At 42.3% G+C, this 27,997-nt stretch overlaps 1 protein-coding gene across 2 annotated transcripts; it reads left to right on the plus strand.

The window, feature by feature from the left end:
* The first annotated feature begins 46 nt into the window (after positions 1–46).
* Positions 47–27,942, plus strand: LOC130863436 (carboxylesterase 1E-like). 2 transcript variants are annotated; one of them, XM_057753395.1, is made up of 15 exons: positions 47–93; positions 772–779; positions 5,838–6,042; positions 8,832–8,982; positions 11,674–11,807; positions 13,119–13,272; positions 15,034–15,138; positions 15,903–16,007; positions 17,359–17,397; positions 19,970–20,110; positions 21,689–21,769; positions 22,375–22,522; positions 26,197–26,328; positions 27,466–27,538; positions 27,771–27,942. In XM_057753395.1, the coding sequence occupies exons 1-15, from the start codon at positions 47–49 to the stop codon at positions 27,940–27,942; spliced, it is 1,695 nt and encodes a 564-aa protein (XP_057609378.1). The 2 variants fall into 2 exon arrangements, with proteins under 2 accessions (XP_057609378.1, XP_057609377.1); XM_057753394.1 differs by lacking the exon at positions 772–779 and having other exon boundaries at positions 47–98.
* Positions 27,943–27,997: the final 55 nt, after the last annotated feature.

The raw sequence follows: 27,997 nt of genomic DNA on the forward strand, positions 1-27,997 counted from the left end.
GATCTGAGTTGAAATCTTCCCTGGGTTGCAAGTCTGTTTGTCCATGATGTGCCTTTGTGCTCTGGTTCTGGTGTCTCTATCAGCCTGCATGGCGTTGGGTGAGTTCTTTTAAATACAAGCCAAAATACTTGCTCCAGACAGAGGTAGACAGAGATATGGATATAACAAAGGTAAGATAGATTCTGCAGGGTTTTGATTCTCTCGACCTGGGCTTGCTTGTGGGGTGACCCAGATCAGGGTTGCCCTGGGCCTGGATGCACTGGGATAGAAAAGGATAAATAACTCTGAGACCCAGGAGCACACGATGGTGAAGAAAGGCAAGGAGTCAATCCTGTGCCTCATAAAGAGAGGCACAGATAGCTGTTTTCCTACTTTACTGGACTGTAGGGTAGATTAGAATGATTTTTTGTTGTTGCTGTTTCTAAAGTGTGTAGCATGGTGGTTGTTGAGAGAAAGTGTGAGAAACACGGGAACAAATAAGGAGAGATTTCAAAGGGATAGGGTCAGGTCAACACATCAAGATCCAATGACCATGGGAAAGGCATTTGCTATTAGGTGTTCTGAAGGGAAGGGGCACAGAACTGGGTGAGGAGCAAAGGGGAAGAACCAGGTTCGGTCAGGAAAGTCTTGGCAAGTTGCTCTGTAGGGTCTCCTCTGAATGAGGAGGTGAAGCAGCAGACATAGGTGTAAGATCTGTTTCAACTACAAGGGAAAGTAGGGAGCACTGCCTGCATTGGTTGTGTGGTGTGAGGTTCTAGGGGATGAAGGCAGAGGACGTGGTTCATGCTATGAGGTCTGGTTAAGGGAATTGGCAAGGAACACGGACTGGATTGGATAGATCCTAAGAGTGACTGACAGTTCCTGCAGAGTAATGGGTCCTACAAGTGAAAGTGTCAGACACACAGATTACATTCACAGTTGGTATATAGTATAGCGTTGAGTCTCAACATGTAGTCGCTCTATTTCGTTAGCTGAGAAATTGAGATTCGCAAAAACATATACTCTCCTAAGAGTTGTCTAGAAATTCACCTCTGGCTCATGAATCCAGAGTAAGTGGTCAGTCATCAGGGACCTGACAGCCTCATCCTTTCTAAGGTTTATATTTCCCATGGACATAAGATACTGAGAACTACGTAACAGTAAGAAAGGGATAGGGAGATGAATGCTTCTGCCTTGCTGGTCACCCAGACAATGCCACTCCAATTCCATCCTTTGGAGGTTCATTCTTCCAAATACTGTTAAGCGGGTATATTAACAGTACCTAGCAAGACTTTAGGGAGTAGTAAAGGAACTGAAATGTAAATTTGGCATATAGAAGGTAACTGTCAACTGCTGGTAACATTCTTGTCACCCCTCCTCATTATATCCAAACACACTTTACTTTGACTGATATGAGGGAAGGTTCATTACTGAACTAATGTCTCTCTAGACCTAAGTGATTTGTAACCTGACATTTAACAATTTTGCCAATCCTTCCTCTACTGCCCTGGCTTTCACGGCACGTGTCCTCCTGACATTGCTCTTGTGACTGCTCTCACTCTAAGCCGGATTCGTGCCTGTTTTTCATCTTTGGATCTCTCTCCTCACTTACACCTCCTCTACCTACTGTAGAGCCATTTGCACCGACGCTGTGACTCTTGTCACAAGTCCCACTCCACCTGCCCCTTCCTCACCTTCTTCTGATACTGAGAGGACCAAACCCAAAGACATTTTCCTTTCTGTTTTGCTTCTTTTTGTCTTATTATTTAACCCAAGATAGTCTAAACTTGAGGTGATCCTCAGAGTTCAGTCTCAGTCACAAGTGCATCCCATCCCACCTGGCTAATGGCATCTTTTACCAAGATATTTGCTTGGTAGATCACTGCCTTCATCTTATAAGGAGCCAGCGTCGCTTGCTCACACTTTAGTATACTGTTTTTTGCTTTTCTTTAGGCCTACATCAGGACAGGTAACAAGTCTTCATTTCTCATATATTTATTTATATTTCTTCAGACCAGTTTCCTCTTAATTATTAGTGGGCCCTATTCTCAGGAAAAAAATTCTTTTTTTTTAAATTTGGTCTTTATAATACATAAACACAAAATACATGTAAACAATGATGTAATCCTGGGAAAGTGTGCAGACAGCATCATGTCAGTGTCATGGTTTTAATACTGTACTAGAATGATATATAATGCTATATATGATATATATATATACATACATACATACATATACACACACACACACACACACACAATACCAGGAGTAACGGTAAATGGGACTTCTCTGTATCAAGGCTGCAACTTCCTAAGGATTTATAAATGTTTCAACATTTAAACACAAACACATAGCCACTGAAGCAGTATGAATAGAGACACGAATGAGTGTAGCATCTCAGACTTTCAATTTTCAAGTCCTTTTTCTTCAGTCCCTATAGAAGCAATTACTCCTTTTTATACATATTCTTTAAGTAGATGCACAGTGAATAATAAATGTTTCACTGTATGCATATAGATGTACACTCACACATATACAATTAATTTTCTTATACTAATACTGATATGCCATAAACATGCAGTTCCCCATCCCCACAGTCTGAAGAGTGAAGCCAGGTATGATGGTACATCGGGGGTCAAGGTAGTCTTAGCTCTTTGAGTTCAAGGCCAGTCTGGACTAAACAAGTTCCATTCCAGTTAGGATACATAGGGAGATATTGAAAATAATGGGAAAAAATTCTTAAAGTTCATGAAAACAATCAACATGCAGTATTGTTGTCTTAGATCTCCTCATGCCCAGGTTTTCCAGGAAGTCTGGTCCAAGTGACATGGAAATAATTAACACCAATGACAAAAGGAGAAAAATGTAGGATTGACTTCTAATGACATTAGGCAAGCCTATAACTTCATTTTCTCCAAGGGGTTTACAGTGTTAATTGCTCTTATCTCTATAAAGCTCATATTAGATTTTGGACAAGTTACGTTCTTATATACTAAAGATCTTAAAGTAAAAACTTCCATCATTAGTTAAATGCCATTATGTCAAAACTTCATTAGTTAAATGCCATTAAGTCAAATAATCACTAGTTAAATGCCATTACATCTCTACTCCAATCTTCATTTGTTTTTATTTACAGTAATTAGTAACAGAGACAATGAAAAGTAACCCAAATGTACCCACTATGATGTTGGTTATTGAAGCCATGTGTTATGGATGACATTTCATAAGATACTTTCCCATGAAGACTCCCCAGCGCCACAAACTATTTTTCTATTTGATGGTGTGTGAAATTTTCTTTTGCATGCATATTTTAAGGATGTATACTTTTTTTGGGGGGGGGTTCAAGACAGGTTTTCTCTGTGGTTTTGGAGCCTGTCCTGGAACTAGCTCTTGTAGACCAGGCTGGTCTTGAACTCACAGAGATCTGCCTGCCTCTGCCTCCCGAGTGCTGGGATTAAAGGCGTGCACCACCACCGCCCGGCAAGGATGTATACTTTTTACCCACACCATCTTTATACAATGGGGAACATCGTGAAGGCAAGAGAACTCATTTCTTATGAATGATATTCTAACAACACAACTAGTCATCAAACAATGAAGCAAAGGGATTGTTGATGGTGAAGTGTAGGAATGTCCTTCTACCTCTTGAAGAAAGATCAAGCTTGTCACTTCAGATCTGACAGCAGCTAGAAGGAAGACAGATGAGGAAACTTCGAGGACACGAGCAAAGATTGTCTGCTTTCCAAGAATGGAGCCAATGGTTCAGACAGGGCCTGATATCCAGTTTTCTTTACATTTAGATGACCCTACATAGAGTCAAAAGGATATTTTAGAAGATCATTGTGATCTTGGGACCAAAACTGTTATTGCTGTATTCTACTCCTCGGCATGAAACCTAGTGTTATTTCCTTCCCTGACTTTTACCTTCTCATCCAAGATTATCTTACCCTTCCTACAGAATTATACAAGCAGTCATATGCCACCTTCCCCTCGTAGCCATGCCCTGTGCTATTCTGTCCGATTCTTATTTCTTCTTGCTCAGTTATCCCTCAGCCTTTCATATTTCTTTAATTTATTTTTTTCTTTTTTATTGATTTTTATTGAGCTCTACATTTTTCTCTGATCCCCTCCCTGCCTCTCCACTTTCCCTCAAAACTCTCCCAAGGGATCTCCTAATTTCAGGAGATGCTGTCTTCTTCTACTTCCCATGTAGGTTAGATTTACTTATGTTTCTCTTAGTGTCTTCATTGTTGTCAAAGTTCTCTGGGATTGTGATTCATAGGCTGGTTTCCTTTGCTTTATATTTAAAAACCACTTATGAATGAGTACATGTGATAATTGTCTTTCTGTGTCTGGGTTACCTCACTCAATATTTTCTAGCTCTATCCATTTTCCTGCAAAGTTCAAGATGTCGTTTTTTTTTTTTTCTGCTGTGTTATGTGTACTCCATTATGTAAATGTACTACATTTTCCTTATCCATTCTTCAGTCAAGGGGCATTTAGGTTGTCACCAGGTTCTGGCTATGACAAACAATGCTGCTATAAACATAGTTGAGCACATGTCCTTGTGGCATGATTGAGTATCCTTTGGATATATATCCAAAAGTGGTATTGGGTCTTGAGAAAGTTTGTTTTCTAATTTTCTGAGACATCATCACACTTGCACTCCCAACAGCAATGCAGGAATGTTCCCTTTTTCCCACAACCTCTCCAGCATAAGTTGTCATCAGTGTTTTTGATCTTGGCCATTCTTTCAGGTGTAAGATGGAATCTCAGAGTTGTTTTTATTTCCGTTTCTCTGCTGACTAAGGATGTCAAACATTTCCTGACGTGTCTTTCAGCCATTTTAGATTCTTTTGTTGAGAGTTCTCTGTTTAGGTCTGTGCTCCGTGTTTTTTTTTTTGTTTTTTTTTTTTGTTTTTTTTTTTTTTGATTATGTGTTCTTTTGGTGACCAATTTCTTGAGTTCTTTGTATATTTTGGAGATCAGACCTCTGTCTCATGTGGGGTTAGTGAAGCTCTTTTCCCATTCTATAGGCTGTCATTTTGTCTTGTTGACTGTGTCCTTTGCTTTACAGAGGCTTTTCAGTTTCAGGAGGTCCAATTTATTAATTGTTTCTCTCAGTGTCTGTGCTGCTGGGGTTCTATTTAGGAAGTGGTTCCCTGTGCCAGTGTTTTGTATACTTCCCACTTTCTCTTCTATAAGGTTCAGTGTGGTTGAGGTCTTTGATCCATTTGAACTTGAGTTTTGTGCATGGTGATAGATATGGATCTATTTTCATTCTTCTGCGTATTGATATCCAGTTATGCCAGCACCATTTGTTAAATATGCTTTTTTTTCCCATTTGACATTTTTTTGCCTTTCATCTTTCTCACCTCAAGTGCCAGTTCCAATGTGATGACACCAATCAGAAGGCCTCCTCCTTTCTTCTAACTCCTGATTCTCCTCTCAGGATGCACTTCCTTCATCTCAGCATTTGCCTGGCCATTCTGAGATAAGGGGTAACTTCTTGTTTGTTGCCTCATCCAACATGTGTTTCTGCCTAGGATCTTACTGGCTCAGAGTTTCCAGAGGCTTCTAAGAGGCAAGCCAAGGTTTTGTTTATTTTAGCCTATTCTGTTTTTGCAGCGACCTTTGGATGGATACTTTTCTAGTTCCAATTTCAGCTTACTTTTTCATTTAGTGCTCTGACATAAGGGCAGTTTTCTTCTTAGTCTTTTTGTGTTAGAAGCAAATGAGACCTATGATAGTTCAAGTGACTCATTCAATGACACACCATCAAACTGTCCCAATCCACCTAGAACCCAGGTCTGACCTTTTCCTTCTATGAATTTATGTGTCCTCTCTTTGTCCACCAGGACACCCATCCTCACCACCTGTGGTGAACACCAGGCATGGCAAAGTCCTGGGGAAGTATGTCAGCTTAGAAGGTTTCGCACAGCCTGTGGCCGTCTTCCTCGGCATCCCCTTTGCCAAGCCTCCTCTTGGATCCCTGAGGTTTGCTCCACCACAACCTGCAGAGCCCTGGAGCTTCGTGAAGAATGCCACCTCCTACCCTCCAATGTAAGCCACTGGACTGATTTGGGGCCTCTTTCACTTAGGAAATATGTCTCTCAGTGATGCAGGAAGGAATCCAAACAATTATTTCATCTACTACACATTGCTTTGGAATCTTTCAGGATTATTATAGAAGGAATCATTTCAGAACCACAATAGCTTTCTGTAGGCCTGTGTTCAGCAAACATGCATTGAGCACCTGTTGTGAGCCAGGTATTCTCTAGTTTAAAGATCCGTTAATGAACCAAACTCAAAGTCCTATAATGACTAAACTATGTTTCAGTACGAGGGAGAGACAAGAGAAAGCACAGGAGTTAACAAATAAATAATGCAACATGTTAGAATATGATAGGTAAGAAAACGAGACATTCCAGTGTTATCTATCCTAATGCTCTCTCTCCTTTGCCGAGAATTGATGGGGAAATGGAGTAGGGAATGCCTGTCCCAGACATGTCTAGCTGTCCACTAACAACCGGTTAAGAACCACTATCAATGGTTTGTGTGGCCCAATTATCCTGATCAGATGGTAAAAAATCAGCCGTTATATATGGCCTCATATCCACCTCCAGAGAACCCAAGACACTCACAAACATCAGTTAAGATGTTATTTCTCTACTAGGTAAGGACTATCTGAGGATAGCCAAGATTTCACCTCTGGCTGCCTTCTTTCCTTTTATGAAATTATATCTGTTGTTTTTATGTTCTGATACCAAATATAATTCATGAGTAAGGAAGACAAGTCAGGAAATATACAGAAGCAAATGTAAGAAAACAAAAACCACATGCAATGTTTCTATTCATAGAACTGTTAACATAGCATTAATCTTACTTATTTACCTGTTGTCTGTTTCCAGAAAATGGGTCATACATTTGGATAGCATAGGGGGCTGCCTGGCTTACTCATTCTGTCAATACCCCTCTGACACTAAGTATCGCAGTCTGACAGTTAATAACAACCCAACATCCAACACTGAATTGAAACGTATCTACTCAGTCTCTAATATGGTGTCATTAGATTGTCTTTGGTATTCTCAATGGTATATATAACACTATGATCTTATGACTAATAACTGCACATATTAATAACTGTTTTAGGGTCAATGCTAAGAAATAACATTTCTGAGGAAAGAGTAAGAGTCTTTTGTTAAGTTTCCCTCCAGGAATATCCAAGTATGTCGGCTTCTTCCTTAGACACATGAGAAGATTCATTCACAGACACCTGCCAGTGCTTGGGCTTATTAAAAGAATAATCTGTGGCCACTAGAAAGATGGCTCAACAATTAAGAGCAGTTGCTGAGCTTACAAAGGACCAGAGTTTATTTCCCATCATCAACACTGGGTGGCTCACAACTGCCTGTAAATCCAGCTCTAGGTTATCCAATGCAACCTTCTGATCTCCATGGGCACCCTCATACTGTGTGTATACCCTCATTTACACATACACATATGTATAAATAAAATAAATAAAAAATGAATAATTTGTGAATCTTGGGTAAACAAGCAAATACTGTAATAACTGGAACAACAATAAATATACTTTAGTGTTGTAGAATTTATTTGAATACTAGTAAAGAATTTTCCTCATTTTGATCATTTGAGTTATTGCTTTTATGAGTACTATACCCCTTACTTTTGTTGATATAAGAAAGCCTCCAAGCCGGGCGGTGGTGGTGCACGCCTTTAATCCCAGCACTTGGGAGGCAGAGGCAGGCGGATCTCTGTGAGTTCGAGACCAGCCTGGTCTACAAGAGCTAGTTCTAGGACAGGCTCCAGAGAAACCCTGTCTCAAAAAACAAAAAACAAAAAACAAAAAACAAAAAAAAAAAAAGAAAGCCTCCAGAGAATAGGCATCTAGACATGCCTTTCCTGGCACTGAGAGCCTCACTGTTTCTTGTACATACTGAGGCCAGGTGACTTCCACCTGTGTTACATAAGTTTGGATAATGTTACTTATAATTTACTTGGATTAAAAGCCCTTCAGAGCCTGAATCATCCTAGCTGTGTGATCTCGGGCAGACTCTCACACTTTCCTGTCTTGGTTTTCTCATTTATAACCTGAGAGTAAGTGTAGAATCTAAGTATAGGGATGATTTGCCCCATGAGTTTGTACACTAGGAGAATTTATGTCAGTACCAGACACAACTGCTAGCATTTCATCTTTGAAATCTGTTATCAGAGAATGCAATAGTGATTGCTGGAGTAAGAAGATGATAAAAGACCTGATATGCAACCCCCTTAAGCACTCACCTTACATGGACCTGGGAGGTTGGGACTCAGAGCAAAGCTTGAATTCACTCAAGGCCATCCAGCTCATCAGTGGCTGAAGCAGGACTAGAAGGCAGTTCTTGTGAGGCTATCACACAAAGTTATCACTTCTGACCTGCAACAGGCTGCCATCGGAGGGAACCCAAGACGTAGAGTATAGAGGACCACAGATAACCTGCAGCCCACTGTCTAAAGCACATAGGAGGGCAGAGCCATGTACTGGTAGTGTGGGGGTGTCATCTCCCAGAACAGGGCACTATATGAGCATTTCTGTTCTTGGCCCAAGCATCCCAAGGCTCTGGAAAGGGGGAGGCAACAAGTTTATCTCCATCTTCAGGGATGGGAGACTCTAAGAACCCCAGGGTTCCCACTAGTATTCTTAGATACCTTCTTACCAATTACACCCAAGTCTGGTCTAGTGAAAATAGCTCCACCCACAGCGCCAGCCCTTCAAGTAGAGTGCCCACCCCAAGGTGGTGTTTTCAACTTTGTTCTAGAGGAACATCTGCTATTTTTTTCTCTTCTCCTAGGTGTTCCCAAGATGCAGTGACAGGGAAGATAGTCAATGACCTCCTAACGAACCGCAAGGAGAAAATTGATCTCGAGTTTTCTGAAGACTGCCTCTACCTGAATATTTACACTCCTGCCAACTTGATGAAGACGAACAGGGACAGGCTGCCGGTAGGTGCACAACCCACTGACTCAGACTCAAGAGCTCCAGTATCCAGATCTCTGGGCCACTAGAAGTAACAACGGCAGCTGGACACAGGGTACCTTGGTCAGACTGATTCAAGGGTCCCCTCACCACATTGTTCCTTATTTCACCATTGCCAAAAGACATCAGACTTGCTGCCCACCCTGAATTACAATCTGATTTTTTCATGTTCTCTTATGCTACTAACAGGAAGAAGACCACTTTGTTATTAGATTAGAATCTGATCCCAGAGCAACTAAGACACAATTTACAATTACGTTAGTGATAGAAAGAGAAAAATGAATAGCCCAAGCCTTTCTACACAGGTAGAGAAACTGAGGCTCGGGTAGGGAAGAGGGCACACAGAAGGGGTCACAGGACAAGGCTTGGGTCTTCCGTCTTCACATCTGTGCTCCTAGGCAGGGGCTGGCAAGGGAGATGTGTGCTGCCTTTCCCCCCACATTGCCTGTGACAGCTTCCGGGTGGAAACTCTAAAGTAAGGCCCGTGATTGCAGTAGGGAGGGAGGACTCTGGGCAATCTCACTAGCACTCTTCTTGTCTGTTGCCAACTTTCTGTGATTTTATGATTTCTCCCTCCCCTCCCTGGTTGCCTTTGGCAGGTGCCAGTGGCCTGCCTAGTGAGTCAGCATGTCCTATAGAAACATGAAGAGGCAGGGATAGGGCAGGCTGCCAGTTTGTAGGCCAGAGTCCTGGGGAGGACTACTGTAAAAGAGACGATTCTTGAAGTGGAACAAGACAGGGTGTGAGAACTCACCCAGTCTCCCAGAATCCTCTAGGATAGAGAACTCAGAGTGAAGGAAGAGGCTGTAATCTTGAGAATAGTGTTTGGTCCTCAACATGTGTAGTTTGCATGAGGAGGTGAGAATAAGTTTCACTCCGGCTCATTGATTTGCCTCTATTGTGGACTCAGTGTATCTACATAGTCAGTCTCTGAGTCATAGGAAATAGGAACACAGACCATTATGGAGAGCCTTGTCCTGTGATCTGCACATACATACACATCATAACATCTTGAGCATGTCATTGCCCACCAGTCCTTGACCTCAGGTTTTACTCAAGATGAGTTTGACTCAGTTCTTTCTTGGATATAATTAGTTCTATAGGAGGAGAAAAAGGACCTTTGGGAGCCTGGGGCTAGGAGGTAGGTCCCCACTCCAGCAATGAACACAAGACCTTGACCGCAGGGTCTGGGTTTGAATCCTTGGTCTACATTTCACTTGCTGAAAGACCACGCCATGTCTTACCTTCTTAGTTTCTCCTCTTCACATAGGAGTTACTCTGTGGCCACTCAATGGTGACTGCCTAGCCAGTCCTGGGTCAGTAGGTAGGACAGCAGCAGCGATGTACCAGAGAGAAGGGATTATGGCTTTACTCTGTTAATGCCATAGAGTTTCAGGAGCTCCAACTCAGTCCAGCAGCATGTTACTGGATTGTGACCTTGAGCCATGGCAGGAGATGGGAACTCGGTGTGAAGTCACTGGGGCCAGACAGCTGCCAGGTCCCATCTCCAGCTTTTATTAGGGGGTGGTCTCTCGTGCTCACCTATTTTCCTATCTGTCAAGGTGGACCGTGTAAGTATCTACATCGTAGATCATCATTTAAAATTACTCAAAACACTCTCACTGAATATTTTGTGTTATTTTTATTAGTAATTGATAAGAAAAAAAGGCAGCTCTGCAGGTGGAAGAAATTCAATTAGGTCAAACAAATCAAACCAAGTCTAAATGCCCATTGTTTTATTAAGTAAGATGCTCTCGGGTGGCCAAGCGCATGGCAGGGAGACAGGACAGCAGGGAGCCCATGCAAACTCCAAACCATGTGTTTCTCCTTTGGGAGCTCACTTAAATACCCTGTGGGAGTGGCATGCTGGGATTTGGAGTCCAGACCAAAGCAACTCCCAGGTCAGGGAGTCTGGGATAGATGCCAGGGGCTGGGGACTATGCTCCCAACATATCAGTAATGTTATATAAATATATAACATATATAATGTTGTGCAACATTATAAACTTTATCCTCTCTCTGTTCTATGGCACATGAGCTTTTTAAATCCAGAAACTGTGAATTAGAGGCTATTGTGACCTCCCTCTGCCTCAAGTCTTCTCATAGTCTTTGATGTGTTCTAGGCACTCAGGTACTTAAATGGCTAAAGGCTTCATAGAGAATGAAGGGGTGGGGTAGAACTTGAGTGTGCAGAGACGACAGAGAAAGGGAACATTGGGAAGGGGTACCATTGAGGTTGTGTGTGGATCTTGAGACAATCCTCACATATGCTGGTATTATCAGAGCTGAAAGTAAAATTTGAATACTGCCCCTTGATAATTTTTAGGCATCAGGATGGTGCAGTGGTTGAGAGCATGTGACATCCCTGGCTCCCTCTGTTTCCCGTGATAGTGCTTCTTACTTTGGGAAGACCTGGATACACACTGTAAAGGGTGGGCCCGTGAAGGAAAGTCGAGGATGGTGACTGTGGTGGCCTCCTGGGCACAGCCACACGAGATGAGGACAGAGACACCTTCTGCAACCAGCTGCCACTCCTTCGATTTGAGTGGTGGTTTCCCAGAGCCAGGGTCTGGCCAAGAAAACTAAGCCAGAAAACGCATGAGCTCCTCCCAAGTTCTACTTTCTATGACCAGGATGGTTCTTTTCTTGTTGTCCAGGTGATGGTATGGATCCACGGAGGAGGACTGGTAGTGGGTGGGGCATCCACCTATGACGGACTGGCCCTCTCTGCACATGAAAACGTGGTGGTGGTAGCCATTCAGTACCGCCTGGGCATCTGGGGATTCTTCAGGTAGGGTTTCCGACTTCTTTTTCTGACTTCTTAGACCTGCCTTGGTCTTTAAAAAAAAAAAAAATAACAGCATCCCTGAAACTGATTGATGATAAAGAAGACAGAAGTATTAGGCTCAGAATCTGGGTGGTCCAGAGCCAGCAAACAGACTGGGTTATTTCAGCAGAGTTTGTCAATGAATGGCTCTACTTTACAATGCGCTAGTGGAGGAAATGAACTTAAATCTGTAGGATAAAAGGGCAAAGCACATGGGAAGACAATAAGCTGGGGAGAAGTGAGGGCCGGGTTGTTGTCTTGGTTTTCTCTTCATTGCTGTGATAAAAATATCATAACCAAAAGCAACTTAGGAAAGGAGGGAAGGGTTTATTTGGCTTTTACATCCCAATCATAGCTGATCCCTGAGGGGAGTTAGGACAGGGATGTGAGAAAAGAATTGAAACAGAGACCATGGAGGGGTGTTTCTTACTGCCTCATGATTTTACCTTTGCCTCTTTCCTTGTGACTGTCTTTCTAGTGGCATGATAAACCCTTTGAATCTATTGGCTGTGTTCTGCAGTGCAAAATGAATGTAGTCCGATTTTGTCTTTTTATGTCCCTAAGGGCAGTGGGATGGATGATGGATACTCAGTACACCATCGCTAAAAGAAACAGTGAGAGCCCCACAGAGATCAGTGTAGTAATGGGAGGAGGGGAAGTCCTCTATGTCAGGCATTAAAGCATAACCGAATTCTGGAAGGTTCCCTGAGGACCCCCAGTCTATCCAATATTGTTGCTTGTTTTACTCTTTTGGATTGGAGGCAGTGATACCCAGCTCCCAAATAAATCACACATGGAGTCTTATTCTTAGTTTTGAATGCTCAGCCTTGGTTTGGCTTGTTTCTTGCCAGATTTTCTTAACTTAAATTATCCTATCTTTGGCCTCCAGGCTTTTATGTTTCTCTGATCCTATATACCTTTTCTTTTCTTTTGCTCAGTGTCTGTCTGTGTAGCTGGGTGGCTGCATGGCTGGCCCCTGAAGTCTTCCTCCTTCCTTTCTCGTTCCCAGATCCCTATTCTCCCAGATTTCTTTTCATATTTATTCTCTCTGCCTGCCAGCCCTGCCTATTTCTCTCTCTTGCCTCGCTATCAGCCATTCAGTTCTTTATTAGACCACCAGGTGTTTTAGACAGGCGCAGCAACACAGCTTTACAAAGTTAAGCAAATGCAACATAAGCAAAAGTAACACATCTTAAAATAATATTCTCCAACAATACAAGGACCTGGGATGGGAGCCTCGCTTTTCTATTTATGTCCCCCTTTATTTTCCTGTAGCACAGGGGATGAACACAGCCGGGGGAACTGGGGCCACTTGGATCAGGTGGCTGCACTGAGGTGGATCCAGAACAATATTGCCAGTTTTGGAGGGGACCCGGACTCTGTGACCATCTTTGGAGAGTCGGCAGGAAGTGAAAGTATCTCTGTTCTTGTAAGTGTCCATGTCAATCCACACTTAGTTTTGGTGAATTTGCTATGGGACCTCTTGGAGATCAGCCATCCCCAAGGACCAGAGCATCTTTCCTTTCAATACAGAATTTCAGAAATCAATTTGTTGCAGAACACTAGATGAGGAGGAGTTAAGGAAAAAAACTAAGTCTTTGTCGTCTAGAAAGTTTACTGTCCAACTTTGTTTTCCTGAACCATAAGCCAGTCCAGTTACAGCCTTGGACAGTGACAATCTTAGTTTTCTCACATGGTGGATTTTCCACTTTGTTAATCATTTAGCATCAAGACTCACCACTTCTCATTGGAAATAGAGTTGAGTAAAAACCACAAACGGGAAGCAGTTTCTAGGTTCCAAGGCAGGTCTACATGCTATGGCCTCCAGTGCCGAAAGTGAACAGGGAACTCCGAGGTGTTCTTGTGACTTTCCAGTACCCAAGAGGCAGGGCAGCTGGCTCTGGAGCAGAGAGAGGGATGGGTTTGGCTTGGTGGGTAGGTGAGAAGTAGACTGGGTGGAAGTGAGATGGGTAAGACCTGACAGGGGATGTGGGATACGAATTCATGGAGATATAAATGCTTTGCTGATGTGGGGGATGGAACTTAGGGAAACTCTAAGAGAAGCTTAGAAATAGAAAATTTCTGTGGCCCATAAAACACTACTAAGTGCTAACTCACAGTTAAGCAAAGGTATCTACCACTATTGTCTCTCTCATTCTCTCCACCTTACCCCCTCAATCAACCTATACGTTTACCAATCTACGATCTATCTGCATTGATGATCATCTAAAAATCAATGTATGTATCTATCTATATAATCTATCTACAACATCTATATATGCATCTATCATCTGTCTGTTGATCTATGCATCTGTCCATAATCTATCAATCCATTGCTCATCATATCTTTATCATCTCTCTATCCATTCGCCGATTCATATAGTCTAGTTATATTCCTTTTTTACAGTGACACTTTCCTTAATAATGTAATGTCATATAAATATCTTCCCAAACATTATACATTCTTACATAATGTTTTGATTTATAATTTCACACTATTTCACATCAAAATTGAGGAACTGCTTATTTACCTAATATTGTAATATATGGGTGTTGAAGTATTTCAAATGTTTCTCTTCTAATAAGTACAATATTAATTAAATGTTCTCTGTACCTCTGATCATTTCACACTTCCCTGCCCCTCTCTCTTTCACTTTCCTGTTCATTGTTCCAAATAAGCTATATCCTCAGTCCTTTTTATTATGACACTCTTTTTTTTAGGGTCAGTTCTGAGTAATAAATATTCTATTGCAGAATTTGCAGCTAGGAATTGCCAAAACTATCTTTCAGGTAGTTTTGATCATTGTGATGGCACTTGTACCCTTTCTGTTTTGTTTCTAAGTGGATACTCCGGTTCCACTACACTGAGGTTGTGTGTGGGATCTCCGATCTGAGGTCTCAGAAGCAGACCAGGATAGATGAGGTTCCCTCCTTTCCACACAGCACTGCAGTCCCTTGATGAGTGGGTAGGGGAAGGGAGGGGTCGAAGAAGGAGACTTAAAAGGCAGTAAGTAAGGAACTAGAAGCCATGAATCTAGGCATCAGCAAGGGATGGGTATGTGAAAGAGGCCGGAGGGAGGAAGGGGAAGGGGAAAATTTATGTAACTATTATCTCAAAAATGATTATAGAAAAGATAAGCTGGCTCTCTTGGGTGTATAAAGTCTTTCCTCCTCTCCTCTTTCCCCACAGGTGCTGTCTCCTCTGGCCAAGAACCTCTTCCACAGAGCCATTTCTGAGAGCAGTGTGGTCTTCACTTCTGGTTTATTTATGAAGGATGTCTCTTCGCTGACGAAAGTGAGCTCCACACTGGACAGCTCTTGTCTCCTTTCTCCTGATTTCCTGGGGTCTTGGCAGGGTTGTCTTTGTGTTTATGAGATTCAACCCAAGGGATTCCTGAAGTATGAGTGGTTGAACAGGAGGTGCTTTTAGAGCCTCATCTAAGCCACATTCAGCTGGTGCCTTGCCAATCTCCCTCTGAATCGTGTTACTCAGATGGCCTGCAGTTCTGCACAGGTTGCGTGTTGAGCCAGGTTGCATGTCACCTGTGTTAGTTCCTGTACACTGGGTGCCGGAAGCTGAAGTCAAATGACCACTAAGTGAGGGAACAGGTCTGAACTAAACAGTTGAATCATGGGTCCTGGCTCTTCAATTGTCCATTCGTGGTTTCTTTGAGATATTTTGAAAATTATAAGGAACCAGAATCAGATATGTGACACATTGATATCTGCTGTCACAATAATAATTAAAACAGAAAAAGCAATTCATGGGCCCCAGAAACCACACCAGCGGCTCTAGAGTGTTTTTAAGAACACTTCCCTGCACTTGGGAGGCAGAGGCAGGTGGATCTCTGTGAGTTCGAGACCAGCCTGGTCTACAAGAGCTAGTTCCAGGACAGGCTCCAAAAACCACAGAGAAACCCTGTCTCAAAAAACTTAAAAAAAAAAAAAAAACACTTCCCTGTCTTTAGAGATGGGACTTAGGTTAGAACCCACTGTCTACACAAATGCTGGATACTGATGTTGCTCTTGACCTCTGCGGTTACCTGAAATCTTTTACAGAAAGTTGCTGTTACTGCTGGGTGCAAAACCACCACATCTGCCGTCATTGTGCACTGCCTGCGCCAGAAGACGGAGGATGAACTCATGGAGGTCACGCTGAAAATGGTGAGTGTGTAGTGAACATTCTGTGCAGGCTTCAACCCAGGCTTCATCCAGTCTTCCCTCATCGGACTCTAAAGTGCCAGCAGATACAGGGGTATTTGTTAATTTTTAATTATTTGTTGATTTTTACCTATTGGGAGCAGTATCAGTCAATGATGCCAACTGAAATTTTGTGCTTTCTTTTTAAATTTTTTTTTAGTTTTTGAAATTAAAATATAATAACATCACTTCTCCATTTCCTTTCGTTCCTCACGCCCCTCCTCTTGCTTTCTCTCAAAGTTTTGACCTCTCTTTCTTTAGTTGCTGATGTGTGTGTGTCTGTGTGTGTGTGTATGCATGTGCACACATGCTGAAAATGAGTGTCAGTGAGCTTCTAGGAGTCAGAGTTTTCTGTTGTAAGAGCAAACTATTCTTTGAAGCTTTGAACAGGAAAATAGATGGGTTGGAATAGAATCCTTAAGTAATCAATGTCTTAGTATGTGCCTGGATCTGGGTGCTCTGAAGGTATTACTGAGAATCTATACCTAAGCTTTTTTGTTGTTGTTGTTGTTTGTTTGTTTGTTTTGTTTTTCGAGACAGGGTTTCTCTGTGGTTTTGGAGCCTGTCCTGGAACTAGCTCTTGTAGACCAGGCTGGTCTCGAACTCACAGAGATCTGCCTGCCTCTGCCTCCCGAGTACTGGGATTAAAGGCGTGCGCCACCACCGCTTGGCTATACCTAAGCTTTTATCTTCTGTGACTTCCCTCTGAAGCATGCCTGTCTCCTGGGAAAATAAAAGTTATCAGCATGCTACACTTACACCCTCTCTGCTTAGAAACTGTCCAGCACCAACATTTGAGCAATAGCTTTAGTTCAAACTTTGTTGAACTGAAACTGTTACGTACTCATTTTGAAGAATTACCTCTGTTCAGGAATATGGTAGCCCTCTCACACCCAGACGTCTGAACTTATGAAGTGGAAGTAAGGGAGTGGGAAGGAATAGAAGGCCCATCCCATCCTGCTAGTTCATAACCCTAGCTCAGCCTCCCCTTGATGCTGCCACGTCCTCCCCACTTTTTACTACTGAAATTGGGGTGTTGCTGACAAGAAGGAAATGGGGGGAACGGTTGCAAGAGAATGCAGGAATAGGCATGCAAACGTTCTCCCCAGAGCTCCAGTGACCCTGACTCTGGGTCCTAGGACCTGTTGACTCTCTGCTGTTGCCCATCCCTCACCGTGCTCCACCCTGTACCCTGCAGAAAGGATCCCATTCAGGGTTTTCTTACATCAGCCAAGGAGGAACTAGGAGCACAGACTAAATGATCAGATTTTATATCAAGAAGGCTGACCACCATAATGTGCCTTTATTTCCACAGAAATTCCCCAAGCTTGATTTACAAGAAGATACCAAAGAGGTAAGGAAGTTTTAAAGCTTGCTCCTTTAACAGCATTAGTCTTCAATTAACTACAGTTGGTAGAATTGCCCTTGGTGGAATCATACTGATCTCTTGTGTGTGCTGTTGAGGCCAAGAGCAGCAAAGTCACTGGATCGTTGGTACAGTCACAGCAGCATGGCTGACCCTGCTCCCCTGACTGCCAGTTCAGTGCTCCAAATCAACATTATTTTATTTTTTGTGTTTTCTAAATTGATTTTTATTGAGCTCTACAGTTTTCTCTGCACCCCTCCCTGCCGCTCCCCTCCCCTTCCACCCTCCCCCACGGTCCCCATGCTCCTAATTTACCCAGGAGATCCTGTCTTCTTCTATTTCCCATGTAGATTAGATCTATGTATGTCTCTCTTAGTGCCCTCATTGTTGTCTAAGTTCTCTGGGATTGTGATTTGTAGGATGGTTTTCTTTGCTTTATGTTTCAAACCCACTTATAAGTGAGTACATGTGATAATTGTCTTTCTGTCTGGGTTACCTCAAACATTATTATTATTATTATTTTTTTACAAATTTTGACTCCAAAACTAGTAGAGAATACAGTTATTATTTTAACTTTTGTTGTCATTGTTAGCAATGAAGGCAAAGAAAGAAGCTAGCCACAAAACCTTTGGCTCAGCAATTTCCTTAGAATATTTTATTCCTTGTATTTACCATGCTGTTATCACTCTGACTAACTCAAGATATTGGTCATCTAGCTGAAGGGACTTCTAAATTCCTCCTGGTTTCTCTGTTCTTGATATTGGTATGAGAGAGTCAAATTGACAGTGTTTTCAGAATGTCTCAGGAACAGTTAGTACATGCTGGACCACAGTACCCAGGAGAGATGCTTCTGCCTTTCAAAGAGATCAAAACATAGACTTGAGCTTCAGCTCAGTGCTAGAACACTTTGCCTAATGTGCACAAGGCCCTAGGTTTGATCTCTAGTACAACCCTGCCCCCACTACCAAAACAAACAAACAAACAAAACAGCAAAAGCCCAGAGAAACCCCTGATACCAGCTTTGCAACCTATCAGCTATGTGACTAGCACAGATGAAGCCCTAAGGGCCACATTGCATTTCAACAATTTCTTATTCTTTTCTTATTGCATTTCTTGATCAAAGAGTGGTCCTGTGAGAAGAGATGACCCTAGAACTTCCCATTATTAGAAGTATGAGATTACCAACCAAGAGTCTTGGGAACCATTGTTGAACATAAACCTCTTAGGATGACAAAGGGCTCAGAAGGTAGGTAGGTAGGAGCCTGAGATGTCAATCCTGAAGCTACCACACTGTGTCTTATATCATGGAAACTCCAGCAGATTCTTCCATCTCAGGCCTCCTGTCCTTGCACCCCCCAGCAATGACCAGAGTCTGGTGAAATCAGTTATGCAGCGTCCTACCCTTCTGTCCTTGTCACTCCCTCCCCAAGGAACCCATCACTTCCCTTAGATGTCTCTGAGGCTAAAATTAGACTCGTTTAGTCATTTAACAAAAATTTAAAAAGTACTTTACTATGAGGCAGGATATGATTTTGAGCTGGAACATAGCTCTTCCCTCTTGGGGAATTCCATCCTGGAGGATGAGGGTACTGTAGAAAAAATATTGCACTATGTCCTGGGTCTTTGTCATGATTACCATAAAAGAGAAAGTGAAAGATGGGGACAGAATTCTCCCTCTGTGGTGTTCTACCCCATGGCTCAGACAGTCCTGGGATTAGACCTGCACAAAGTCAGTGTTGATGAATCAGCACCCAAAAGAGGGGGAGGATATTTGTTATCTGAGGATGAGGCCATTCTGGGCAGTGGTCATGTGTCACCTACACTGTGTGATGACACTTTGGAAAAGGTAAGGAACCATCTAAATTCTTGGATATATGAATTTAAACTTCACATAAGGATGACAGCCTTGAAGAACTTGTGTAGAGCATAACTGAGAAACCGAAGAGATGTGGTGTCATGTCACTGAGGATGGGAGAAATAATAAGTCCTGCCCACTTGGTGTTTCACTAAATCCTATGCCAACTAACTATTTTTAAAAAATCTATGTGATATATAATGTGTCTTTAGATAGGACTTCACACATCATATACGGGTGCTGGCGTTGTGCTGAGAGGCTCAGAGGAATTGCATTCTGCATTTCCCCTGAAGCAAAGGTTTGGGAGCCACTGATTCGACATTCAGGACAACCTTACAGACCTAAGGAATAGAGAGGAATAGCTCACTATAATTAATAGTGTAAGGGATAGTGAAGATTAACTCTAGGGTAATATGCTACAGTTGAAATATATCATACATGACACATGTTTAATTTGAGTCAAGGAGCCCCTCTACCCCTTCTTTGCCACCATTATCCTGCTATAGATAGATGTCCCTACTCAGGCCTTTGTAATGCTAGACTCTAGCTCCCTTCTAAGGCTCCTGAGTGTCTGTGGCCACTCTCCACAGTCATGGGGTCTACATTCCAGCTGCAGTCAGGGGGTCTATGTTGCAGCTGCCCTCTTAGATAGGCAGAACAGAAGATGTGTGATTTATTTTGGATACTGTTCTGCTCTTTCCCCAGCACTATCCCTTTACACCAACTGTGATTGATGGAGTGGTGCTGCCCAAGGCCCCAGAAGAGATTCTGGCTGAGAAGAATTTCAACACTGTCCCCTATATAGTGGGAATCAATAAGCAAGAGTTTGCCTGGATCCTGCCAAACGTGAGCATGAACAAAACTGTTTGACAGGCGCACCTCCCCATACCGATTATCCATCCAACTGTACACCCATAAGGTCTTTGTTCAAGTCTTCTTTGTTGTCTAGGGCAACTGTCCCTGTTGTTATGAGTGGAGTCTTCTATAGTAACACTCTTGGGCCTCACCTGTCACCTGTCATCTGAGAAATGCTGGCCTGGGAACATGTTGCCATTGCTTTTCCCAGACTTCTTGGGCCTGGAGAGACAGTAATTATGCCAGTGAAATAACCAAATAAATCAAGAAAGAAGTTGAGAGTTCAGGAGCATCAGACTTGTACATGGCCCCTAAAGTCTCATGGATCCTATGGGTCCTCTCAGTGCCTCAGGGACAGTGTTCAGAAAGGTGATCTGACTGATTTGTTTCTAATAGGTAAAAAGAGGTTTTCTTCTTTAGAGACTGCAGAACTCACCAACAGTGGTTAAAACAGGGCAGGTTTTACCCAGTAATGGATAACAGGGAGGGAAGGATTAAACATGACCTGGACTCAGATCCCTGACACCAAGACTGGGGCTGTTTTCAGTAAGATGGAAGATAATTGCCACTTTCTATAGTGACTTATGTAAGAAAGATGCCAGATACCAGTCTTCCTATCAGTGGGTTGTACCTAGAGAAAGTGTAATTTCTGCTTGAAAGCATTGGACTTTCTCAGGCAGGCATAGCAGGGGCTTATAGTGTCTTAAGTTGCTGAAACCATGCTGGAATCTGGGTTCTAAAAGTAGAGTTCTTGATGGGGTCAGTACATGCTGAGAGTTTTGCAACCCTTACTGGGGAATTTCAGATGTAATTGAAGAACCCAGCTACAATGACTGCAATGGGGATGTGAAGATCCAGACTGTTGCTCTGTCATTGGGCTTTCTGCTTCTACTTTAACCCTTGTCTAAATATTCTCCCACTGCCTAGGGGAACATAGTTCCCTTAGCCTGATAAATATGTTTATAAGTGTCTTTATCTCACTCCTTCAGTTTCTATATACAAAATCTTTTTGTTTTATTGATCTTTGTTAAACTCATGGGAGACCTGTACCTGCTGTGAGACAATGGTTTTACCCTGTGAAGATTTGTTTCTTGTCCTTGTTTAATAAAATGCTGATAGGCTAGTAGCCAGGCAGGAAGTATAGGTGGAGCAACCAGGAAGGAAGCAGAGGCAGGGCAATGAGAATGGGAGAATTCTGGAAAGAGGAAAAGTTCAGTCTTCAGTCGTCACCCAGACAGAGAGGAAGCAAGAAGAGAATGCCTCACTGATGAAAGATACCAAGCCATATGACTGACACAGACAAGAATAATGGATTAATTTAAGATGTAAGAGTTAGTTAATATGAAGCCTGAGCTAATAGACCTACTAGTTTATAGTTAATGTAGTAGGCCTCTGTGTATTTCTTCAGGACTGAATGGCTTTGGGACCTGGTGGGACAGAAACCTGTCAACAAGTATCCAGGGATGAGGAGCTAGAGCCGTAATCTCCCAGTGGGCAGGATGGTTTTCCTGGTTGTCTCTTCCTGTTCATTCCTGAGAATTCACAAACACTTAACTGTTTTTTAAACAGCTAATGGAATTTCCACCAACTGATGTAAAACTGGACAAGGAGATGGTCATGTGGCTCCTGACGAAATCTGCTTATTTCTTTGTAAGCATCTTACAGTCCATGGTAACTGGCTAAGGGACTGGCTCAAATTACCAACCATTTCTTTTTCTTTTTTTTTTCTTTTTCTTCTCTCATGCATTACATTCTGACTGCAGTTTCCACTCCCTCCACTCCTCCAAGCACCTCCCACCTTGTCCACTCTTCCTCCACTTCCCCTCAAAGAAAGATCAGGCCTCAGCCTTCACAGGGATAGCAAGTAAACAAGGCATAACAAGTTACAATAAGTCAAGGCACAAACCCTTATATCAAGGCCGGATGAGGCAACCCAGTAGGAGGAAAAGGGTCCAGAGCAGGTCAAAGAGTCTGAGACAGCTCCACTCCCATTGTTAGGAGTCCCACAAGAACCTCAAGCTAAACAACAATAGTGTATATGCAGAGGACCTAGCTCAGATTGACACAGGTTCATGATCGTCACTTCAGTCTTAGTAAAAAAGGATTGAGACTCATGTTTTCCAACTTTATGATTTTGTCACCTCAGGAAGGATATATACAGAATACAGAAAACTCACAACCAATGAAATGTCCTCAACTGGCTGGAAAAGCCACACTACTCAGCTGGAGGTGGTCACTTTGTTCATTCATTTCAGAACATACCAGAAGATGGGATTCCTGCTGCCATTGAGAAGTATTCGATGGACACAGATGACCCAGTCAGAAATAGAGACTTGTTCTCAGAGTTGATTGGGGATGTGATGTTTGGTGTGCCATCTGTGATTGTGTCTCGTAGCCACAGAGGTGAGTCCAACAGGTGGAATGGGGGCAACACACTGACCAGATTTGGTCTCTAACCTCCTAACCTCTGAGTCTAGGAAGATGTGGAAGTTCCGTGTGGTGAGGCCTCAAAGTTTGGTGCAGAAAGAGTTCTGTTCTGTTTGGTTCCTGGCAGTAGCAGGCTCTTTGGGCAGGTTGCAATTATGAGCAGTTAAGTTTCGAGTTGATCCCAGGAAACATCCCAGGGAGATGAAGAGCAGCCCAGGAAGGAGATGGAGGCCAGTCAGTGATGCACAGCTAAGCACTTGCCCACTGTGGGCAGTTGGCTCTGAGGAACTCTGAGAATAATCAGACGAGTGGTTTTAGGTTATTGCTTCTGAGCAAGAGGAAAGGATATTTATCCACCACTGCTCATTTGTCATTGGTGTGTTTTGATCTGTTGCATAAGGGAAGAACAGTTTACAGTGACCAGAGAAAGCTTTGAGGCAAAAGGCTCCTAGTGTTACCAGTACTGGGGTAGAAGTCAGGTTTCTTTGCCCAGACAAGATGGAAGAGAAACTTATTTTGGTCATGGATTCAGTATGTTCAGAGAAGACTCTTCTGTTTTGTCCCTGAGGTGAGATTCATCATTTTGGGGAGCATAGTGGAGCAAACATACTTCACAACACACGAAGAGAAAAGTGCAGGAAGAGGTCAGGAGAGACATCTCCCTTAGTGACACGATTTATTTTTAGTATGAGGAAACATTATTTGATTTTCATTTGTTGATTTCCTCTGCTGTAATTTTATTCTATTTACTTATTATTTATAAGTACTTTGGGAGTCTATGTTGACCCCAGACTTCTTACACATGACCTTTTTTGTGCCAAAATATACTCACACCAGGTGGTGGGGCACAAGCCTTTAATCCCAGCACTCAGAGAGGTGGAGACAGGCTGATCTCTGTGAGTTCAAGGCCAGCCTGGTCTACAGAGTGAGTTCCAACATAGATAGAGCTACACAGAGAAACCCTGTCTCAAAAAACAAATATATACATTCCTTCTCTATTTGGTCAACTTTTTAATCATGAAAGTTAAATTTTTTCAAACATTTCTCTTCACATAATGAGGTACTTGTTTTTGTCCCTCTACCTGTAACATGATGTAGCATAGTCCCCATGTGTGTTAAACTCACAATTCTAAGTACTGTTTGGCCATGCTAAATTATCTGTTTAATATGTCATTGCATTGGTTTGCTGGTGTTGTGTTGAGTATTTTCCCATCTGTATTCATTAAGGAACTTGGTATAGTTTTCTTTTCTTCTAGTGCCTTGTCTTATTTTCATATCTGTGTGTTTCTGTCCTCATGGGAAAGAAACTGGAAATGTTCCATTGACTTCTGAGGAAACTTGGTAAGAATTTGAGATACATGGTTTCCAGTTCTTTAAATATTATTTGCGATCCTTCAGGGAAAGCATCACTTTTCTTGAATGAAAAACACGAATCACTAACTCAAGTTCATTCATTATTGATCTCCAGATTGTCTGTTTCTTCTTAGTTCAGTTTTGGTAAGATTTATTGAGCTAACAGTTCCTCTCCTTCTTCAAGGTGATCCAATCTGTGTTCATGCAGTTGGTTATAATAATCTCTCATGAGCTTTTGAATTCTTGAGGCATCTAGTGTAAAAATTTTCATTTTTATCCTCAAAACATTTTAAATAAACCTTTCTAGTCTCACAAATCTTTCTGTCTCTTTCTCTGTCTCTGCCCATCCCCACCTTTCTCTCTGGCTATTTTTTTAAATTAATTAATTTATTTCTTTATTAAAGATTTCTCCCTCCTCCCCGCCACCGCCTCCCATTTCCCTCCCCCTCCCCCGATCAAGTCCCCCTCCCTCGTCAGCCCAAAGATCAGTCAGGGTTCCCTGCCCTGTGCGAAGACCAAGGACCACCCACCTCCATCCAGGTCTAGTAAGGTGAGCATCCAAACTGCCTAGGCTCCCACAAAGCCAGTACATGCAGTAGGATCAAAAACCCATTGCCATTGTTCTTGAGTTCTCAGTAGTCCTCATTGTCCACCATGTTCAGCGAGTCCGGGTTTTATCTCATGCTTTTTCAGACCCAGGCCAGATGGCCTTGGTGAGTTCCCGATAGAACATCCCCATTGTCTCAGTGTGTGGGTGCACCCCTCGCGGTCCTGAGTTCCTTGCTCGTGCTCTCTCTCCTTCTGCTCCTGATTTGGACCTTGAGATTTCAGGGTCTCTCTGGCTATTTAACTCAGTTCCAAACCATTCTCGGTGAGAACTCTGTCACTGGACTACATTCCCAGCCCTCACAGGGTATCTCTGTCTGACCTTTGTTTGCTCCCTTCTCTAGCTTTAGGCTTGATTTGTTTTTCTACTTTCTGCCCCCACTCCCCATATTTATGTATTTTATGTCAGAAATCACATCATTCTGTAAGGACAGTTTATTTTAGTCATAGAATATTTATATTAGTTATAGCTGTTAGTGCTATTTTTGACTTTCAACTTTAGGACTTGGAATTCACTTGCCATGGTTCTAGAGTGTCCTAAACTCTATTTATATCTTTGGCATTTGTGCTAATAGGTTTCATGTTATCTCTTTACTTCACCTTTAAAAAGCTCTACTAATTTCTATAAGATGTGTCTACTCATAATCAGTTAATTAATCAGTAAGTTTTTGTTTATTTCTATTCTTCTGAATGGCAGCTTTATACACTGTGTTATTCCTGAGACATAAAAGACTTATATTCACTGTCTGTGTAATTTAAATAATAATAATAATAATAATATTAATATCACAGAGATACTTGCATACCCATGTTCAGTACTACACTATTCACAATAGTGAAGAAGTAGAACTAACCTAGATCTTCACAAATGGATGAGCGGGGTAAATAAAATGTGGTATATACAAAGTGAAATTTTATAAAGAAAATGGTTACCATATTTGCAAGAAAAAGAATTGAATGAGAAATCATGTTTAAGTAAAATAAACTTGACTTAGGAAGATAAATATGCTGAGAATCCCTCATATGTGGAGTTTAGATTTATGTTTGTATGTATATGTGCATGGAGGAGAAAAACTAGAAAGAAGACAATGAGGATAGAAGAGATCCTCGGGGAGAGAGGAGAGGAAAGAGGGCAATGTTATACATTGTTCTAAAGGTAGAATAGCGGGGTGTGGTTACAAGGAAAGGCCCAAGCAAGTGGTAGGAATAGGCATGAAGGGCAGTGGGGGAAATAAACAAATAAAACAAAATATATGTGGAAATATTATAATGAAACCCACTACTATTATGATAATTTAAAACATTAATTAAAAACATAAATAGCAATTTCAGGCAAGTACTTGGATTTGCTTTGCACTCCTGGAAATGAGCGAGTAAAACATGGGGAAGTGTTCAACACCAGTCCAACTAGAAGACGCTTTGTGGTTGTGAGTCTTCCTGGAATGAACCTGCACCAGAACATTACCATGAATTCCTATCTGGTTTTTGGGGGAGTGCATTTTGTTCATTAGTTTTAAAGTCCATGAATGCCTGACTCAAGTACCCCCTCCACTTCCCATTCATGACAGCTGAGCACGTCCAGGTGGTTCAAGAGGTCTTCTGCTCTCCTGAAGAGCAGGGCTTCCTTCACACGATACCATCCAAGGACATGCCTGATAACATGAACCGTGCATGAATCTATGTCTCCCCAGATGCTGGAGCCACCACCTACATGTACGAATTTCAATATCACCCAAGCTTCTCATCAGATTCGAAACCGAAGACAGTGATGGGAGACCATGGAGATGAACTCTACTCCGTCTTTGGAGCCCCGATTTTAAGAGGTAATGGTGCTTCACGTCGTGCGTGCAGGTGGTTAAGAGATCTGGTGATCTGGTTCCAGTTTTGCTTTTGTGACCTCCTTTCTTTTCTCCTTTCTTTTTTTTTTTTTTTTTTTTTTTTGGTTTTTCGAGACAGGGTTTCTCTATGGTTTTGGAACCTGTCCTGGAACTAGCTCTTGTAGACCAGGCTGGTCTCAAACTCACAGAGATTCACCTGCCTCTGCCTCCCAAGTGCTGGGATTAAAGGCGTGCGCCACCACCGCCCAGCCTTTTCTCCTTTCTTAAAATTTATTTCCCAACTTAGGGTAACAGAAATGAGCTAAACTGTCAGGTGCTGAGGCTTTCTCCCACTCCAGCACACCATAGGAAAGGTATCATGCGTTAGATTAGGTTGTTGAGCACTAATATAACTAACAGAAATGTGTCTTCCAAATTCCCCCACCTGAAGATATGAATTCTGCTGCTTGGTTTCCCACTTAAAATGGCATATCAGAATGTGAGTTAAGAAGATGTCAAGCAGTTGCTGATCATGAGTCTGATGTCATGTGCATCTGTCTGTCTATATGCTTACCTAAAATGTGTCTTTTACTTATATTATAGCAAATAACATAATATTTTAAAAACACTTTTGCGAACATCTTTAACACCTTAATTCTCAGTAGTCCATGTGATTTGTCTCATTTCAATGGCTGCTGATAACACCCTCTGGGCATCTCCCAATTAGGTATGTTTTAGAATGTTTTCTATTCTAATATCTTTTTCAAACTGTGAATATGTGGGTTTGAAGGGGATCTTGAGAAAAGACACACATACCAGAAATGCTTTCATACAAGACATCACTGAACTGCAGCATTTGCAGCCAGAGTAGGGAAGAACTGGATGGTGAGTACGGAAAACAAAGCCAGCTAGGGATGAAGAGGATGACCACTGCTGAGTCCTGGATCATTCATTCCCAAACTGAAAGTGCACACCAGCTAACTATGACCTTTAGGCAATGAATAATTGGACTCAGCAATTGTTGCGTTAGAACCCATGTTCTGCATTTATAACAAGCTGTTGCTGGGTCACGAACTGCATATTGAGTTATAATATATATAATAAGTAATATAATATTATATATAAATAATCATATTCCTACAGGTAATGCCTCAGAAGAGGAGACCAACCTCAGCAAGATGGTGATGAAATTCTGGGCCAACTTTGCTCGGAATGGGTGAGAACAGTACAAAGACATTGCCAAGATACTGGGCAGGATGGGACTGTTGGGAAGAGGTGGATTTTAAGGTATAAGCGATCAGTTCTCACCCTGTAGCCACAGTGCTCTGACAACGGTGCACTCCAATTTCTTGTTGTGCACAAGCCTTTGGCAGAGATAAACCAGGAATCCCTAGAAATGGCATATGAATGTGGGACCACACAGTAACTTTAAAAAATTCTGTTCCCAGGAACCCCAATGGGAAGGGGCTGCCATATTGGCCAGAGTATGACCAGAAGGAAGGGTACTTGCACATTGGAGCCACCACCCAGCAAGCCCAGAGACTGAAAGATAAGGAGGTGACTTTCTGGACTGAACTCAGGGCCAAGAAGTCACCACAGACAGTACATACTGAGCTGTGAGTAGAAACTCTTCCAGCCTCAGGGGCCCAGAAAAGTCAAGATAAAGCTACTCCTT

The sequence above is a fragment of the Chionomys nivalis genome, chromosome 21, assembly GCF_950005125.1.
Source record: "Chionomys nivalis chromosome 21, mChiNiv1.1, whole genome shotgun sequence".
In the NCBI taxonomy this organism is placed as follows: domain Eukaryota; kingdom Metazoa; phylum Chordata; class Mammalia; order Rodentia; family Cricetidae; genus Chionomys; species Chionomys nivalis.